This window comes from Rhinolophus sinicus, chromosome 13 (assembly GCF_057876585.1).
Source record: "Rhinolophus sinicus isolate RSI-liver-muscle chromosome 13, RSI-T2T, whole genome shotgun sequence".
NCBI classification, from domain to species: domain Eukaryota; kingdom Metazoa; phylum Chordata; class Mammalia; order Chiroptera; family Rhinolophidae; genus Rhinolophus; species Rhinolophus sinicus.
The window spans coordinates 8,297,874-8,317,332 of record NC_142513.1 but is presented as its reverse complement, the minus strand read 5'-3'; the positions used below and the strand labels follow the sequence as shown (position 1 = coordinate 8,317,332).

General features: G+C 46.9%; 1 protein-coding gene across 5 annotated transcripts in view; it reads right to left on the bottom strand.

Annotated features, from left to right (window-relative positions):
- The window catches only part of NFATC2 (nuclear factor of activated T cells 2), a 151,964-nt gene that overhangs the window by 117,917 nt on the left and 14,588 nt on the right, over nt 1-19,459 (bottom strand). For all 5 annotated transcript variants that reach the window (XM_088789072.1, XM_019726080.3, XM_019726081.3 and 2 more), the window contains exon 2: nt 3,196-4,192. In XM_088789072.1, coding sequence (XP_088645198.1) covers nt 3,196-4,192 — 997 coding nt within the window. The remainder of the gene's footprint in view (nt 1-3,195; nt 4,193-19,459) is intronic.

Below are 19,459 nucleotides of genomic sequence, written 5' to 3'. Positions count from 1 at the left end.
GGATGGATGGATGGATAAATGAACAAATGACCAAATGAATAAATAAATGAGTTTTATTTCAAAGAACCCCTGGATAGTCAATGTAGCTTTGACGTTCAAATGCACGGATTTGTGTCACTATGTCCTGATTTTTCACATATGGCAGAAATCATTAATCCAATCAAGATATTCTTTCCCACTAAGCCCAGAGCTGCTAGAAACTGACATTATCAACTGGACTTAGTTAAGCACTTGCAATGAAGCTGGTTCCATCTTTGTCTATCATAGCGAAATCAAAGGGGGGAATAGAAGGGAATGGCACCCCGAAAACTCTATCACTGCGAGAGTCCAACCTGAGTTTATAATCCAATTTAAAATTATATCCTCATTATGCAAGCAAATCTCCATCCCTTCTTTCCAACCACACTGCCTCTTGAAGCTCCTCTTACACTGAAGTCTTAGGATGCCCCAAGTGCCTTTATTCTACCTTAATTACAGTGCCAACATGACTTTAAGCTTCTGCCTGCAGCCATACGTGTTAAATAGTTACTCTCATCATCTTTGCAAGTTAAAATTTTTTTAAGTTTGCAAAATAAGGCTCATAAAAAAAGATCCCTCCACCCCTGTATCTTTTGAAGCATCCAAAAATTTAGTGAGCAGAAGATTCAGTGAGCTATCCCTAAGTATCAACTTCTAATTTTGTTCATTCTGGAATAAGTCTTTGACAACTGAAATACAATCTTAAGAATCAGACCATTGGAGCCAGTCTGAAATCCTGCGTTTGAATTCCAGCCCTCTTGCTGAGTTGTCCACACAACCTGAGATAAATATTGTCACAGACTTCCATGAATGCCCGCTCCTTTCGATCTTACAGAAATTTCTTGCAAGTACCTCATTGGCTGGCACTTGGTAGGGAGTAAAGAACTCTAAGACATTAGAACCTCTCAGATCAAGCCACAGGCTGAAGAAAGAAGGATTTTATAAATAATAAAGTCTCAGATACATGCAGCTCAACCGTATTTTATGTCAATGTTCCACTCCCAATCATTAAAGAAGTCATGTTTTGGAGATTGAGATATAGACAAAAGAACAAGGAGTCAGGAATCCTGAACTCTGATTTCAAACTCAGTCATCAACTAGCTGGGTGGTCGTGGGCATTTTCACTTAACTTCCCGGAGCCCAGGTGTCTCAGCCTATGCCAGGGGTCGGTCTGCATCAGCATTTCCTAAGGTGGCTCCGTGAAACTTTAGTCACAGAACTCAGAGCTCTGTGGCCAAACGGTCTTCGAAATCACTTCACATTCTGTCCACAGCTGGGAGCGGCCCCTGCACAAAGGCATCTATTTAACTCTGTTAAACCCAGAAACTCCTTTTCTTAAGGAACCCCACTTGACGTACTATGGCACTAGTATTTTCAGAACGTGCTTTAGAGGAAATGTCATACTAGGAGTTCATTTTGGTCCATTTCAGCCTGGCGTGGGATTAAGTGAGGCTACTCTCAACCCCACATCAATCAACATGCTCCACCATTATCTATTTTGGTGTTCAACATTTTATTTGGAAAAAAAATAACTACTTCCATTTGCTAAAAGCAAACAACACTTTGAAAACCATTGGGATAATGATAATAGCATAAGGCTTCAGATTTTTCACCTAACAGAACAGACAGAATAATACCTGCTCCCAACCACTGTCTGCTTCATTTTTCGTATCACCAAATGAAGATAAAAAGAATACCAGATAGGGTATATGTGATAATTAAATAAAATAATACATACAGAATACTTAGAATTGTGTCTAGCACATAGCAAGCATCCTTAAATACGGCTGATTATTACTGTCACTATCATAACTCTGAAAGTTATTGGGAACACAGTCTCCTAGCACAGGGCTTGTCAACAAGGAAGCAACTAAAGTGCCTCCTCTATAAGAAGAGTCCCCTGTAACAATAAAAGCTGCACCTTTTCTGAGCTCTTACTTTGTGCAGGTTCTATGCCAAGAGTTTGACATACATTATCTCCCCTAATCCTTGAAAATAACACCATGAGTTAGGTACTATTGTTATCCTCATCTCACAGGGAATGAACCAAGGCCCAGAAAGGTGCTGAGACAAAAGATGGTCCTGATTGATTAGCGATGTCTGCCCTGGGCAGGCCACAAAAATGTGTTCAGTATAAGTGAGAGTCCTGGTTGATTAGTAGTGTCTGCCCTGGGCATGTCATCAGAAAGGTGCTCAATGAGGGGCGGCTGGATGGCTCAGTTGGTTAGAGCGCGAGTTCTCATTAACAAGGTTGCCGGTTCAATTCCCACATGGGATGGTGGGCTGCGCCCCCTGCAACTAAAAATTGTAAACAGCTACTGGACTTGGGGCTGCACTGTGCCCTCCACAACTAGATTGAAGGACAACGACTTGGAGCTGATGGGCCCTGGAGAAACACACTGTTCCCCAATATTCCCCAATAAAATTAAAAAAAAAAAAAAAGGTGCTCAACGAGAAAGACGGCCCACATGATTAGTGATACCTATTATGGGCACAGTAGGAAGGCAGCCCCAGAGATGCCCAGGTTCACACAGCCAGTGGAGAGCAGAGCCAGGGCTCAAATCCAATCCTGAGAGCGCCTAAGGCCTACACGCTGCTATCTACATCCCTGCAGCTTGCCAAGCTTTTAAGCTCCTGGAGGATTACTGCTCACACATTTTTTAGGGCCTCCATATCACTGATTGCAGCCGTGAGGTACATAGCAGCTGCCAACAAATATCAATTCCTCTTATAATAAGATAGCAAATTGGATGTGCTAAGTTGCTTTGTGCTTGCGAGAATGTCAGCTCCGTGAAGGCAGACATTTTTGCTCATTTTGTTCACCACTGTCTCCCCAACACCTGTATCAGTGCCTGGCACATAGTAGGTGTTTGATAAATACTTGTTGAATGAATGAATGAATGAGCAAACCAGGTGCCCTGAGCATCATATTCACTCTATAACTGCATCCGCACAATCACAACCCAGTAAATCAGTAACCTTGTTTTGTAACCTCCTTTTACAAATGAGGATTCTGTGGCTCAGAGAATTGAACTTCCTTCTCAGGGTCTCACAGCCAGTAAATGGAGAGCCAGGATTTAAACCCAGTCTAGCCAAGTCTGAATCCCGTGCTCATAACCAGAAAACCTTCTGTTAACACTAAACCATGGAATAAACGGTTTTCAAAGTCCAACTCACCTGCAGATGGGAATAGCAGGCACCAGCTGCTTGGGCCACGTGGGCGGCACCAGCAAGATGGACTCGGGGGCCGAGTTCCTCCTGTCCTCCTGCTCGCAGGGCCCCAGGAACTCCACGGCTGGGTAGATGTGGCGGGGCAGGCCGCCCTTGGACGGGGCCGCGGACACTGGCGACGGCTCAGGGCTGGTCTTCCACATCTTGGTGGGGATCCCACAAGATTCCGCGGCGAGGCTGTTCAGGGCGTCCATGAGGACGGCAGAGCCAGCCGTGGGGTGATACCCAGCGGGGGCGCCGTCGTCCGGGGGCTGCGGCGAGGGGCTGCGGGAGCGCTGGGGTGAGGCTCCGGGCAGCGGGGCGACCAAGGCCCCGGCGCACGAGTGCCTCCGCTTGGCACCAGGAGACGAGGAGCGGGAGGCCGGACGGGGCACGGGCGAGTGGCGGCCCAGGCAGCTGTCCTCAGCGAGGCTGGTTCGAGGTGACATTATTGGCGAGGTTCTGGGGGAATAATGAGCAGGGATGTTTTGAAACTGGGGACACAGGTCGTCCGGCCCGCCGCCGTTATTGGGCGAGACGCAGGGCGAGGTGCAGGGGGAGAAGGTGTCGGAAATGAAGCTGGCAGAGGAACCGCTGCTAGCGGGGCTCAAGCAAAGCGGCTCGCGGTAGCCCTCGAAGCCGGGCACGGGCAGGGTGAACCTCGGGCTGGCGGCCATCCCTGCCAGGGGCGCCTGCTCCCCCAGGAGGCCAGTGTCTCTCACGCGGAGGGGCCCCCCTGCCTGCATCAGTTCGTGGGATGGAGTGATCTCGATCCGAGGGCTCAGGCCCGAGGCCCCCGCTGGCTTGGCCGGGCTCAGAAAGTTCTGGGGCCCTACCCTATCCGGCTCTCCGAACCGGCCGGGGGGCTCGCCAGAGAGACTGGCGAGGGGGCCATAGTCCAGGATATCATCAGAGTATGCAAGTCCGGAGGGTGGGCAGACGACCTTATGTGCATTCGGTTCTTCTGGAAAGAGAAGGGGGGAGGGAGGGTCTTTTTAAGCCTCTAAAACAGAACTCCCGATGAGAGCAATCACAGGTTGGGTTTGTCGCCTGTTGTTTATTTTATTTTTTTAAATCCCCACCACGCCAAACCCCAAGCTGGAACCTCCTCCCCTCACCAGGAGGAAAGGGAGGCCACTTCATCCCAGATTCCTTGACCATCGAGATCAAAGCAGAAGGGTTTCAGTGCAAGGGAAACCAGCACAGCTCAGCCACGCTGGGCAGCACTGGCTGGAAGCCTGGATGACCCGCGTGGCTAATGGCTTCCAAACCTTTGTCCAAATGGGACCCTCAGAAGAAATGCATTGGATTTCACAGCCTAGTTCACACCATCATATGCACTCACAACTGAAACAAAAACTTCACAAAACAATACTTACCCTGCTATAGGTGACACACTCTTATCTTCCCTCCTATCTGGGGTTACCTCGTTTAAATGCTGGTCACAGCCCATGAAATAGATTTCCTATCCCACCACTGGGTTGTGACCCACAGTTTGGAAAACACTGACGTAGGCCCATCTCATCCTTCTACACATCTGACACAGATACAAGATGCAGAGGGCGGCTGCACAGGCCTGGAATCCATGGAGCTCTGGGTTCAAATCCCACATGTTCATGCCTGAGTGTGAGAAGTGGCTTACGGCAGAATCAGGACTCCTGACTCATGTCTTATCGTGTGTCATTTTACAGATGTGAAAACTGAGGCCCCGGGATGGGAAGAAATTCATCTGAAGACAGAATTAGCAGGATTAGAAATCCCACAGACAAGCCACTTGACCCCCAAAAGGCAAGGCTCTGGCTATACAGAGTCCCCCAAACTATAATATCAAAACCAATGGATGCAGTGAATGACCTAATTTTTTCTTTAATAGTGGCCATCTAGCTCAGCCTTCTGCTGCCACCTCGAAAGGACCCATGGCTGAAGAGTGGAATTAGTGATGGAACCAGCTATCTATTCCCACTATCACTCACTCCCCTCCTCCTTCAATCTCCCCAGCTCAGCAAGACCCCTCCACTTTCTCTGTTGTTACTTGATTTGGCCTTGACTCCGCTCTCTCATGCCCTACGCCCAGTCCATCCGTAAATCCTGGCCACTGTACTGTTAAATATAAGCCAAACCCACGCATCATCCCCTCTCCACTACAACCACCGTGGTTCAAGCCACCGTCCTCTCCCAGCTGCACCACTGTGGTCACCTCTTCCCTGGTCTCCCCATTTCCTGCCCTCTATGGTTTGTTCTCCACACAGCCATCTTGAAATGTCCATTTGTGAAATCCACTTTAATGGCTTCCACTGACACTGCGCATGTGATGTCAAGTCCTTAACACACTCGTCCTGGGTCCCAGCTGGTCTCGCCACTCCCACCGCTCCCCACCAACCCGACTCAGCAAGCCCCTCTGACACCTTCACTATTCTTCGAGCAGAGTCTGCTTCAGAGCTCTTGTCTCTACGGTCAGAGCGTTGTTCCCTCTACCTGGAAACTCTCCCCCTAAGATCTTCACATGGCTGCTTCCCTTAATTTCATTAGCTGTCTGCTCAGTCAACCCCTCCTTAGATTGGCCCATCAAAAAGATCGTTTCCATCCCTGCCAAAGGGTCATTCTCCACCCCTTTTCCCTGCCATCTTTTCTCCATCCACACTAGTTACCAGCTCACATCACATCAGATATTTATCTATATCGAAAATCTCATCCAACTAGATCAGGGGCAGGCAAACTACAGCCCATGAGACAGCCCACAGATTGTATTTCTAAATAAAGTTTTATCGAAACACAGCCACTCCTGTTTGTTTACATATGGTCTGTGGCTTGCTTTTGCACTACAACAGCAGAGTTTATAGTTGTCACAGAGACTGTATAGCCCATAAAGCCTAAAATATCTTTCTAGAAGTTTGAGACCCCTACACTAGACTCCATGCTCCACCAAGGTTGGAATTGTATCTATAGTGGTTCAGCATTGTTTGCCTAGCACCTAGCATAGGCACCTGTAGGCTGTCCATAAACATTTATTGAGTGACTAATCAAACACGCAAAAGAAAGAATCATGTCCGAGGGCAGGCCAGCCACAATCATGTCCTAAAGTTGTGTGACTGGCCCTTGCCTTGGGGAGTAGGGCGGCTACACAGGTGATCCTCAGTCTCCTTGGTGCCCTTTCTGGGCCATCCTGGAGTATGTGCTGTCTGGTTTAGTTGAGCTGATCACACAGGGTCCAGATGGTACCCTCACCCCAGGTAAGAGCCCAGAAATTGCTTCCCACAGCTCTTAGGGTAAAGTTAAACAACCTCAAGTAGGCCAGCCTGTCTGGGCCCTACCTGCCCCTCTAGCCTCACCTCTCTCTACTCTCTCACCTCTTTCTGGATTCCAGCCAAACTGGTTGTCTTTCTGTTCATAAAAAGCACTGAGAGAAAAAAAAAAAAAAAAAAAGCACTGAGCTCCTTTCTGCCTCAGGACCTTTGCACTTACTGTTCCCTGTGCCTCAACTGCTCCTCCCCCACCTTCTCTACACAACTAAAGCCACTCATTCCTTCCAGCTAAAGTGTCATGTGCTCCGGAAGGCTTCCTGACCTCCTTGACTCCATCAGACCCCAGTCCCACTTCCCTGATCGGTTCCATGTACTTCTCACAATACCAGTTAAGTAATTCTGACGTTATTTGTTTACTGTCGGTCTCTCCCACAACCTCCAGCCCTACTTCCAACAATCAATCAATTCCGTGAGGACTCTCTCCCTCCCCACTGTATTCCTAGCACCTGGATAGAATCTGCCACAAAGCAGGCCCTCAAAAAAAATATTTGTTGGTTGGCTGAATGAATAAATAAAGTGAGTTCAGAAAAGTCCATGTGAAGTATTTAAACTACTCCTCAAAGATGCTAATATCCAAAACAAAAGGCAAAAAGATACAACCTCAAGAGAAGGTAATTTGGTAATATGTACGAAAATTCCCAATACACGTATCCTTAGAACCAAGCAATGTCACTCTTTGCACATATGAGACTCTCATATGTGCAAAATGAAGTGTGATAAGATCAGTTAGTGGTGCCTTGTTTTTGTAATCCCAAAAGACTGGAAGCAACCTGATGTCCGTCACTTGGGGATGGGTTAAATTCTGGTTCATTCATACAATGGGATACAATATAGCCATTACAAAGGGCTGAAAAAGTTCTTTCTGCATGGATGTGGAATGACCCCAAGATATAGCAGTAAAGGAGAAAAATAAGATGCATACAGTATATATAGTATAAAAACAGAGGGTGAGAGAATGTGTATACACACACACACACACACACACACACACACACACAATGCTGCTGGATGCACAGGCTTTCTCTGGAAGTTACAGGTAACAGTGATTTCCTCCAGAGAGGGAGACTAAGTAATTAGGGGGCAGTGGTATGGCCGAATGGAGACTGATTTCTGTATTACATTGAGAAAAGAAACATAATTCATAAAAGAAATGTTTTTATTTTACTTTAAAGGTGGGGGGGGTGACATCACATGATACGTAGTAATGACACCCTGGTTTAGGAAGCAGGAAATTGAGACCTACTCCTACACTGCCACTAACTAGCTGTGTGACCTTGGAAAAGTCCCACACCCAACCAACTAGATCTGCGTCTCAACCTTCTCATTTATAACAGGATGGTGTTAAACTGGATCATTCTCCTTGGTTACTTCTGGCTGTGAAGTCCTTTCATTTTTCTAGCTAGAGTTTGTAGGGTCTATAAAAACTTGTATTTGGGCATGCAAGCATATACACATACACACACACGCACGTGCACACATACACGCACACCTTCCTGGCAGGTAACAGAGCACAGATTTTTAGTCTAGAAAGAGATTAACGTCAAATCCATAGCAACATTCTGATAATCCACGATCCTGCGAACCAGCAAAACAAAACACAAAAATTCTCTTAGCAAAAATTCCGGCCTTAGGAGAAAACCTGCATCACATCTTATCAGAAACACCCCGTCAGGGCTGTGAAAAGTCACAGAACCCAGCCATGCAAACACAAATCACTCATGCTCCCCCGCAGCAGTTAAAAACAGAAAAGGCTGCTTTGCTGGGCAAAAGCATTTAAAGCATTTACATTGGTTTTAATTAAGTCCAAGCAGCAGAGTTTCTATTTTCTTCCCCCAAGATTTTGAAAGTTTAACAGCTAACAGGGAAAAGGAAGGTAATTTATAATCATCTCATTCGCAGTCCTCTGTCTGTGAGATTTACCGTCAAATACCCAAACAGCTCATCACCGAAACATTTCTCTAAGTAGCTAGAATCCTTCTCTGCTTCTCCTTAAACAACTGCCAGCCTCACAAACAGCTCTCTTAACAGTCATTGCAATGCCCACAGAGCACTGGGCAAACCTGGTTTCATCTCAGAACCACCAAATTTTCTCAGAAAGGTTGCCAAAAATTTTGTGTGTTTTTTTACCACTTGCATAATCTTTGATATATCCAGAGTGTATCACTGGTAAATATTATTTACTTAATATTTCTATTTAAATCCATTCACCTATTCCTTTAATGTTTTGGTGTTTTTTTGGTGTTTTTTTTTTTTTAACTTAAAGGGAAACTACACCACTACCACAAATGGAAAATCAGTGTCACCTCCATAAATAGAAGGTAGGGTAAAAATACAATAAGAATAAAAGTTACTAAATTCAAACGAGACACTGTGGCCAGCCAAAGGCTCTGAGCCTGAGGCCCACTCTTTTTTCCCCCCTCAATGTTCTTTTTTTTATTGAGGTGTAATTTATATAGACAGACTTGGAGTGTACAGTTTGATGAGTTTTGCCAAGTATTATACACCTTTCTAACCACCCCCACAATCAAGATGCAGCACATTTCCATGACCCCAGAAAGCCTACCTCTTTTAAGACTGGAGGTGGGAGGAGGGAATGGCAAGTGTCAGAGAGAAAGGCCTTAAAGACACAGGAACACTTAACTGAGATGCTACCCCTTCTGACGAGTTCAAAGAGAAATAGCACGAAAAGGACATGGCTCTCATGTACAAGGTACCCAACAGTGGACCTGGTCAAACCATCTCGCCTGCCATGGGAGGTCCCTGGCCCACACTGGAAGCATCAGTGCTCAAAGAGGAAGAAAATGGAAACAGCAATGGGGGACTCAGGGGGTGCTGCTCTAGATCCTCTGTGCCTTCACGCCTTTGCACATGCTGTTCCCCTTGCCCAGAATTCCCTTCCATAACTCTTGTCCTCACTGCACCTAGCAAGCCACTATTTGTCCATCAAGATTCCACTGGGGCCACCTCCTCCTGAAGGTCCTTGCTGATTCCCTAGGCTAGATCAGTCAGCTCTTCTGTGTTCCTAGAATCCAGAGCGTCGTGTAGTAAAGTCTATTGATTATAGATTCAACTTGTCTGTCTCCCCACTAGACTGAGCTTTTTGAAGGCAGATATGGGTTAATAATAAATTAATAATAATAATAGAAAAAGCAGCTAACATTTAGAGAACTTGTATACCAGGCCCTGTTGTAAGCACATTACATGTAGTAAATTATTTAGTCCTCGCGACAACTTACGAAGAAGGCACTGCTTATTCCCCTCTTACAGATGAGGAAACTAAGACAGAGAGCGATGAATTAACTTGCCCGAGGTCCCACAGCTTGAACCCAGGCCTCAGAGCACCATCAACCACTAGGCTAGGGATTCTCAGTCTCAGAACTAGTGACATTTGGGGCTAGACAATTCCTCGTTGCTGGAGGGGGGTTTAGCACCATCCCTGGCTTCTACCCACTAGAGGTCAGAAGCATCCTCGCCCGTCTCCCTGTTGTCACAACTAAAAAACACGTCTCCAGGCATTGCCCAATGTCTCCTGCAAGGCAGAATGGCCCCGGCTGAGAACGTGGCTCTATGCAATACGGCCCAGAGCCTCACACAGGGCCTGAACCCCACAGATGCCCACACGGTGGGCATCCATCCATGAGCCATGCCCTCCAACCTGAAGAGACTCAGAACTGAGACATGTCAGGCACACTGTCAGCCCCAGCAGGGAACTCATTTCTACAGCAGACTTCTGAAAGTTCTAATTACCGTCACCCTTCCCTTCATCAACTTCCCAGGTGCTCACCCACCATCTAGGCCCCACGAAGGTTAGGGGAGACCTCTGGCCATTCTCAGACACTGCAGGACAAGATGGCTGGGGAGGCCACTCCAGCCCCACCTCAGCCAGGCATGTGCACTGAGATCCGGGTCTCAGTCAACACACAGTGTTAGGGGACCCCAGCTCCACTGCCCCATCCCCCCTGGCTGAGGGCCTGGGGGACCTCCAAGTCCTCATGTATCACACGGTGAATGAGGTCGGTGGCAATACCAACCCGAGAGTTCACCTAATCCACATAAAGCCCAGCACACACAGAATAAACAATAAATAGGACCGATCGGTATGTTATCATTGTTATTAGGGAAAGATCTTTCAAGTGAAAATTCTATCCTTTCTCAGCTCTCATTGCTTTATTACATAACTTGAAAGTATGACACACACACTAGCCCCAAATGCCTTTAAAAGCTTTAAAAACTCAAGGGAGAAAATTTTTATAAAAATAAAATGGACACGTCAGCAATTTAGGAATTCTTTTCACCACAGGAAATATGTGCAGCAGGTAAAGAACGCCTCCAACATCCCCTCTACTCCATGCTTTGTGTTCTTTTCCCCGGGCTACCTGGGAGCTGAACTAAATCTTACTAAAGTGTTAATGACTCAGGGAACTACTTGCAATAACAAAAATGATAACAACTAACACATCCATACCATTTACTTCATACCAAGAACCACTGCATGTATTTCATATATAGTAATGCTTGTCTCACAAGAACCCTATGAAGCAGATGATAGCTTCCTCATTTTACAAATGGGGAAAATGAGGCACAGAAAGGGTGACTCATTTGCCCAAAGTCACACAGCTTCTGAGTGGCAGCGCTGGGATTCAGTCTCAGGCAGCCAGGTCCCCTACCCCTATAACCATTATTCTACCCTGCTTCTCATTGAAAGGGGCTATTTCTTGGATGGTGACACCTCAACACAGGGAAATGAGGTGCCCCCGGAATAGAAACTGCTCCGGGGGCCCCATGAGGAAGAAGTTACCCCAACAGCTAAAGACACTGATTCCTTTCTTCTGGAATATTCACAGTCCCTCCATAGCCCCAGGATTGAGTCAACCGTTATTTTAAAAATCACACTCAGGCCACGGGTGGTCTCTGCCAGCGCCTCTCCTCCTGGAGCCTCTTGTGGCCTGTTGCTCACCCTTAGGGACACACAGCCAAGTCTGAGGCAGCCATTCGGAGTCAACCCACCAGCCAACAGATCACTTTTGAAAAAAGGAACAGCAAGAGAACATCTTCTCCGCCTGGAACTACAGGCCCGGTGGAATTTTCAGGAAGCAGAATCAAGTGACCGAAATAGAAACCCAGCTAGGGAACCTACATGAGGCGTCTGTCTTTGGGGGGAGGAGACAACATGAACTGGTGCTTGAGGCTTGAAGGACGTGATGGAGTGGAACCGGGGCACGGCCTGGAGGCCAGACGCCTGTCAGACTGGCAGCAGGGCCCCCTTGTCTGAGGTGATGGACCCACCACTCAATGAGCTCACACCCCGAGGTGGTGCGATTCCCAGGCCCTGGGTATGAAACATCACAGTCTGTTACCATGACAGTGCCTAGGATGCCACAACCTGGAACCACACATGTGCAGTGGGCAGAAAGGGGAGAAGATGGAGGGAAGAAATCCTGCCTCCCATCACCCCGACTACTCTTGTAACTTCTGGTGCATTCAGGGCTGCGAGAAGTTGCCAAAGGGAGCAGAAAGGTGGATAGATTTTTCATCTGGCGGCCTGCACCACCTATCGGAAAGAACCTCTTTGAAAAGCTACAGGTCGCCTTCAAGTGACAAATGCAACGTGCAGCAAACCTTCCAAAGAGCCCCCTATGCACACATGCAGAACGGTGATTGGATTCCCAATCAATGAATCATGTGTATTAATAATGGTAGAGAATCAGGTTGTCACTCTCGTCTCTCAGAGATGACACACACAGACACAGCGCATGAAAGGTGAGAAATTCCATCCCGCTAAGTCAGGTCCAAAAATGCCAGAAAGGGGCGGGAGGCAGCTTACCATCCTGGCTCATCAATGTGGAACCACTGGAAAAAGTCACCATGAACACTCTCTTTGCTGACCTTGCCCACGTAAGACAACCGTCTGCCTTCACCAGCCTGGGCAGAAAGAAGGGCTTGGTCCTGCTTCCCAGGCAGCCTGCCATGAGGCCAGGCGCCTGGGACACAGGACTTGGGACAATTTGCAAGCAATGAGCCTTACAGACGGGCTGCTGGCATGGCTGTTTGCAAAAACACACACAGCCACCACTGACACGTATTCCTTTTGGAGCGGGGTAGAGAAATGCATGCAATCTGTAACCCGCGTGTCTCAAGGTCAGCTTGCACGGGGGGCAGCAGGACCCAGGCATCTGGAAAATGCCAGGTCTCATCTCCAGCCTCAAACTGGGATGGAAAGAACCACCTCTTGCTGGTTTAAAGTCCTTCCATGCGGCCCTACTGCCTTCCAAAAATTCAGAGACCTTCCTATTTTTATTTATTCAAATAGCTGACTTTCCCTGTGCCGCAGGCTTTGATGTGTACTGTCTCCCTCTCTTACAACCAGCCTGGAGGCAGGTACTATCAACGCCTCTGTGTTACAGACAGGGGAGCTGAGGCTCAGGGGGTGCAGAGATTCACCCAAAGTCACAAAAACAATCAGCGGCAAAACTGGGATCCAAATTGAGCCATCACTGAAATACGGTAAAATGCACAAATGTTAACTGTACATCTCGTGCCCTTTTACATGTGTGTGCACCTGTGTATCTACCATGCAGGATACAGAATGTTTCCATCCCACCAAAGGCTCCAGCCAGCCAGTAACCCTCACCCAGCGCGAACCGCTAGCCCGACTTCCCTCACCGTAGACTGGCTTTGCCTGCTCTTGAATGTCACATAAATAAAATCAAACAGGATGTACATGTCACGTCTCTCACTCAACATCATGTCTGAGATTCATCCACGTTGCACGCAGCCACAGTTTCTTTGTAATGCTGTGTACTATTCCATTGTATGGTTGCACCATAATTTACTTATCCAGTCACCTATCTGTACAGCCTCCATGTTTCAGAAATACAGGCCCTGGAGATTAGATTTGTAACTTCGAGAGGTGCATTTCTGACAGAAGACAGTCCCTCCACACTTGTCATTCAGTGCATGACAGACAGCAGGATGCACGCAACCTCCTCGCCAAAAGGAGAGGGAAGATCTGGTCAGAAGAATTCACCAGAAATAGACTTCAGACTAGCCTCCCTCAGAAAGAGGGCCAGCCCGGGCTAAACCCATGTCTCCATCAAAGGCCTGCACATGGGGACATGGGTGGGGGGACAACCACCTTCCCTCCCCTCTTTTCATCCTCTAAACAACTCAGCAAAGACCCCTCACCTTTACGCCAGCACCTCAAAAACTTCACCCCTATGGAGTCCCCACCCCGAAAAGCTGATTTCCACCATTCTTTTAGCCAATTTGAGCTCCAAATGGAAACTTCCCCTTGAAGACAGCAGGGCCCCTGGAACCCTTGGCCAGGGGCAGAGATTTAAAATTAATACTTTATTGACTGACAGGTTCTTTATTTACACTTTTCCCCAGGAGCTTTCATTTTGGTGCCATGTTCCCGGGAGCTGGCACACTTAATCAGTGGCCCCTGCCAACCCTGGTCATTAATGACATTCCTTCTTTCTCCATGACAACAGAGTGATGTCACCCGTAGGGGTTGTCAGACCTGTAGCCCACCTTCTTAGGGTCACACAGATGCACGGCCCCTTTCTGTAGTCTTTACAATGACCTCCGTAAGCATCGAAGACAAAGGTTTTGGGGGTTTTTGGGGAGGTTTGCCTTCATTTAACATCCCCTCTTTTCCAGGCATGCCCAAGCAGGTTTGTTTTAATAAGAACCTTTATAAATCCTAAGCTTTGCAGGCGACTTTCTTCCCTTCAGAAAGCTCACCCAGGCATGACTCAATTAAAATTCACTTGGGAAGGGCTGGCTTTTAGAAATGCGTCCTAGTAACTAAAACAGGCCCCACTGAGAAAACACTCTTTCCCCAAACCTCAGATTAGCACTCAGGAAAAGCAATTTTTCTGCTCTGCTTGTAGCTTGCAGTCTGCTTTTGATATATTTCTTTTGCAGAAGAAAACAAAACCAAAAAAAAAAGCATTAAAAATCCAAGGCGCAGGGCGTTTAGATCTAAATGTTACTTTATCGGGAATGCCAGGGACAGAGGAACACGTTAAAAGAAACCACCGGGATGCCACTGGCAAAATCCAAAATGTGGGGAAATGTACAGGAAAAATGACCTTGTGTCGTCAACAAATAAATGGCAAGAAAACAGACTGATGGGGACGTTTATAGAGTTAAAGAGCCACACTGGCCATGTCAACCAAATACCAATGTGAAGGTCTTGTTTGGATCTTGGTTCAAATAAATTAACTGTAAGAAGATACTTTTGAGACAAGCAGGAAATTTGAACACGGGACATTTGAAATGAATTCTTCTTCTTCAGGTTTGATAAGGCTATTTGAATTTTCTCAAGAGTCCTTATCTTTGAGAGCTATATACTAATCTATTTATTAATAAAATATCACGCCATCTGGAATTTGATTTAGACTAACTGGGGCTGGCTGTGGAGAATATGTTGCAGGAGGAATAAAGTAAGATTGGCCTGCATGTTGATAATTGTTGAAGCCTAGTGATGGGGACATAATTATACCATTATGTCTCCTTTTCCATATTTTGGAAAAAATTCATACTGAAAGTTCAGGAAAGAGTCAAAGGCAGTTCCTCTTGCTTTACCCCAAAAGTGTTGGACTCTGCTCCATGTAGGGAAGCAGACAGCAGCCTCTGACCCATCCCAACAGGGTCTCAGCTTCTTCTCTGGGCTGAGTTTGGGAACAATCAGCAAAAACTCAACCTCGCACTAAACCAGCCCCTGGGGAAGCCTCGTTTGGCAGGAGCTCTGTGGAGTTTGTGGCCATTTCCTGTGCTGGGGAGGGAGGGAGGGAGGAAAGAGGAAGTCCCTTTGTGGGGGGAAGCCACAAGGCATCCATCATGCTGCACCGTCCAGGGCTGCACCTTCCTGGCCCCGCCTCTCAGAGGGTCCCATGGAGACAGGGCAGGACACCTGGACAGGCTCTGCCTGCCTGAGAGAGGCAGTCACAGGGGTACCTCCCGGCCCTGAAGTCTGGACAACCAAGAAAGCTTTTGCAGCCAGCCAAGTTCTGGGGCTGAGGCAGGGACCAGATGAGTTTTTAAAATCAGAACCCAACATGCAAAGTTAGATAACTTGCTGTAGTGCCGACTGAAGCCCCGCGGCCATGGCTCCTCTCCAGTAACTGCATGGCTCTTCATTCTAGACTATCTTGTCGTAAGGCTCAGGATTCATCAAAGGCTGAGGCAAATCAGGGGAGCCAGAAGACTTCTCAGAGTCCACCCCCACAGCCACGCAACATTCACACAGCCCGGCAGCTGGCATGTTAACCACACCACCTCATGGAAACCATCAGCCTTAGAAAGTGAGCACCACCGTCCCATCCTCATTTCACAGGTGAGAAAAACACAGCCCAGAGAATGAAAATCATGGGCCCTGAGGCATACCACCAATGAGGAACTATAAAACTTTTCCTCCATTTACTTGGCCATTATATACTGTGTGCTTTCTAGTGCCCTGTGGAACACACAGGTAAGAGGCAACTAAGTCGGAATTTCAAGGCAGGATGTTCTGATTTCAGACCTGGTGCTCTGACTTGCTGAACCAACGGCCTCCAGAGTTGGGGGACCATGTACCCCAAGAGGCATGCACAACAATCAAGTGGGGTGTAGAAAGAAATATAAAAATAGCAGAACTGCCATTTATATCCTGTCCTTTCCCATTTTTATCTTTGCTGCATGTTTTATAATGAGTATACTCCCGCTAGGACAGCAGTAAACATACAATTGATAATTACATAAATATCACATATAGAGGATGAATGTACCTCCAGGCTACCAGACTTGGGCTCCATCAAAGCTGGAGTCAGTGACATTCTGGCTGACTTGCAGTTCTGAGGGCGGGGACTTGGGATCCTCGGCTGCCTGGGTCCTAGACCTGCCCTGCCACTTACCATTGTATGGCTCTCAGCCATGTTAACTGACCCCAAAGAGGCTGACTGCATAGGTCCAGGTGTGGCTGGATGACTCTAGCGTGCAGCCAGGACTGAGAACCACAGCCACAGAGGCTGCATTTTTCAAATTTACTCAGCCCCATCACATGATAAGGACCAGAAAACCCTGGGAACCCACCTAAGTAACACCACTTTAAGGTTTTAAGGGCCTCCACTCCCATTCAAAATCTAAGGCTACCTCAAGAACAGAGGCCTTTCAATCTGGAAGCTGGGACGACATGTGTTCAATAGTGAAGAATGATTAAGGCAACTTTCTTCCCATTTGCTTTGCCTCCCTGACAAGGCCACTGCTCAATTCTAGGCCTCCCCGCACCTTTCCAGCTACACCTGGAGACACTATTTGTACAAAGCAAGCTTATTAAGGCCTGTCCTTAACTGAACACAGATGACAACGTCTCTGAATGTCACATGTTAGCGAAACTGCTTGCTTAGGGTAGAAGTCTATTTTTAGTAAGCACCAAAAAAAACCCATGATACTATATCCTAGCACCTCGTTTGTCCCTATGTGTTTACCAGGCTATGTCCCACAACAGCCTGGGGGCCAGGCAAGGGCAGGATCATATCTAATTCTCTCTACACCCCCACAGGGCCTGGCACAAAACCAGCATTCAGTGAGTGTTTGCTGAGAGAATGAGGTTTTAATTGTCTCCTGTGAATGAGTTGAGAGCAGGTGTTCCTGAGTTGAACTGCAGGTGACATTAGGGAATGGGCTATAGCTGGGTCTGTAACGCTACCTGAAAATGGCAGAAAAGGCAGTGGAGAGCCAAGGGGGAAATGTGGGGTGGGGTGGGATGTCCTGATGCACCATATCACACACTGTGGGCACATGTGCTCCAACAGTGAGTGGGCATATGGGATCTGTGGCTTTCATCGGCTTTGCAAAGGGCTGTGATCTAGAAAGTTTAAGGATCACCGGGATAGACTCGACAGGTAATGACCAGGACTGTTTTCCTTTCTGAAAGGTCCAAGTCAGCAACACATGCATGAGCTTACCAGGAACTGAAGGAGGGATACACCAGACCCACTGAGACACACCAGAAGTGAGTACTCCCAACACAGCATCCCTAACATAGCCCAGAGAAGATCTGGTACCTCTGGAGGCGACCAGGGCTTTCCAGTACCCATCTGTCTCACCCAATGCATTACAGCTGGGAAAAGTATGAATTCATTGGATTCACAAGCAGGCACAAGGGATGCAACTTCTGTCTGCTGACAGTCAGCATACCTCTCCCCTCCAAGGTGGGGTCAGGAGCCCGGGTCAGGATTCCCCAAGCCCTGTCCCCATTCATTCTTAGCTGTCTCCCTCAGTAGGAAAAATAAGAATCTACCCTGCATGCCTCTAGGCAAATAAATTTGAAAACCTAGACAGAGGAAACGGATCATTTCTTTAAAAGATAGTTTACCAAAACTGACTCCAGTAGAAACAGAAAGTGTAGACAGACCAATTCCCACAGGCACAATAGAGAAAGTGATCACGGAACAAACCCCATAAAAAGGCAGCAGGTCCAGATGGCTTCACAGGGGAATGCTATCACAACTTTAGAAACTGAATTATCCCAACAATATATACATTGTTCCTGAGCATAGAAAATAAAAGACATTTAAACCCAGTAGCACACAAAAAAGGACATTACAAATATCACTCGTGAATACTGCTGAAAAAAATTTGTGAATAAAATGTTATCAAACTAATACTGGCCCCACCACCAGAAGAAAATAATACACAGTGACAAAGGAGGATTTATACCAGGAATGTTTCCATACTAGAAAAATCTATATTAACAGATCTAAAAAGAATAAAATCCTATTTCTCCATAGATGCCAAAAAAGTTTATCATGTAATTCAACTCCCACTCCTAATCAAAACTCTCAAAGAAATAGGACTGGATGGATACTTCCTTGGCCTAAACACACACACCTCGATCCTAAAGCCAACACTAGAGGTCCTCCTGCTGGGCTCAGGAACAAGGCAAGGATGTCTACTATTTCCACAACTATGAACATGCTACTGGAGATACCAGCCTATGCAATTAGACAAGAGAAAATAATTAAACGCTCTAGCTCAGTGAGGCAGGAGCCAGGTCTTATTCCCTATTGTAACCCCAGGATCGAACACAGTAGGTGTTCAATAGTTGGATGAATAATGGCTCACGTTCACTGAGCACCTCTATTCACAAAATCAAGGGTTTGTTTAATAAAATGCCAGTTACAAATCACACTGTTAAATTATTTAAGTGGGTTACCCATTCAAGGCAATCAACCTTATGGGGTAAGTACTGTATTTCAGCCATTTGTCAGATGAGCAAATGGAGGTCCAGAGAGGTTAAATGATTTGTCCAAAATCACTCAGTTGGTAAATGTTTTAAATTTCAGCCTTGCCATGGTGCCAGGCCCCTTACAAACTGCTTTATATGTGTTTCTCATCCAACAAGGGAATGAGGAACCCTCACACCCATAGTTCAGAACGCAGGCTCTGGAGCCGGACTGCCAGGTTTATGATTTTGTTCTGCCATTACCCAGCTATTTCTTCTTGGTAAGATTTCTTCAGTTCTCTGTGCCTTAGCATCCTCCTCTGCAAAATGGGGGTGGCAAGCGTGCCTCCTTGCTAGGATTGGAGGAGTTAGGACATGAGCTAATAAACATCTGCTCAAGTTCCATAAAATGAGCATCTGACTTCCCCCTAATTCTCTACCTCCACCAATGTCTGACAACATCTGTCCCGTTAGCAGCCTTTCTCCTTCCTTGATTTTTGCCAAGTTCCTGTCCATTAAAGGTAACACCTCACACCCATGGCCAATGTACTGTCATCTGGGACAAATCCCAATAGTAAGATAAGGACTGGTATTGGCCCTTGGGGAGTTCCACCACACAGAAGCACAGAGAGGGGACCCCTATGAACATCTGGGTAAGCCAGAGCCCCACCCACATCTGCAACAGCTCGCTTTAGCCTCTCAAGGCTCATGACATCCC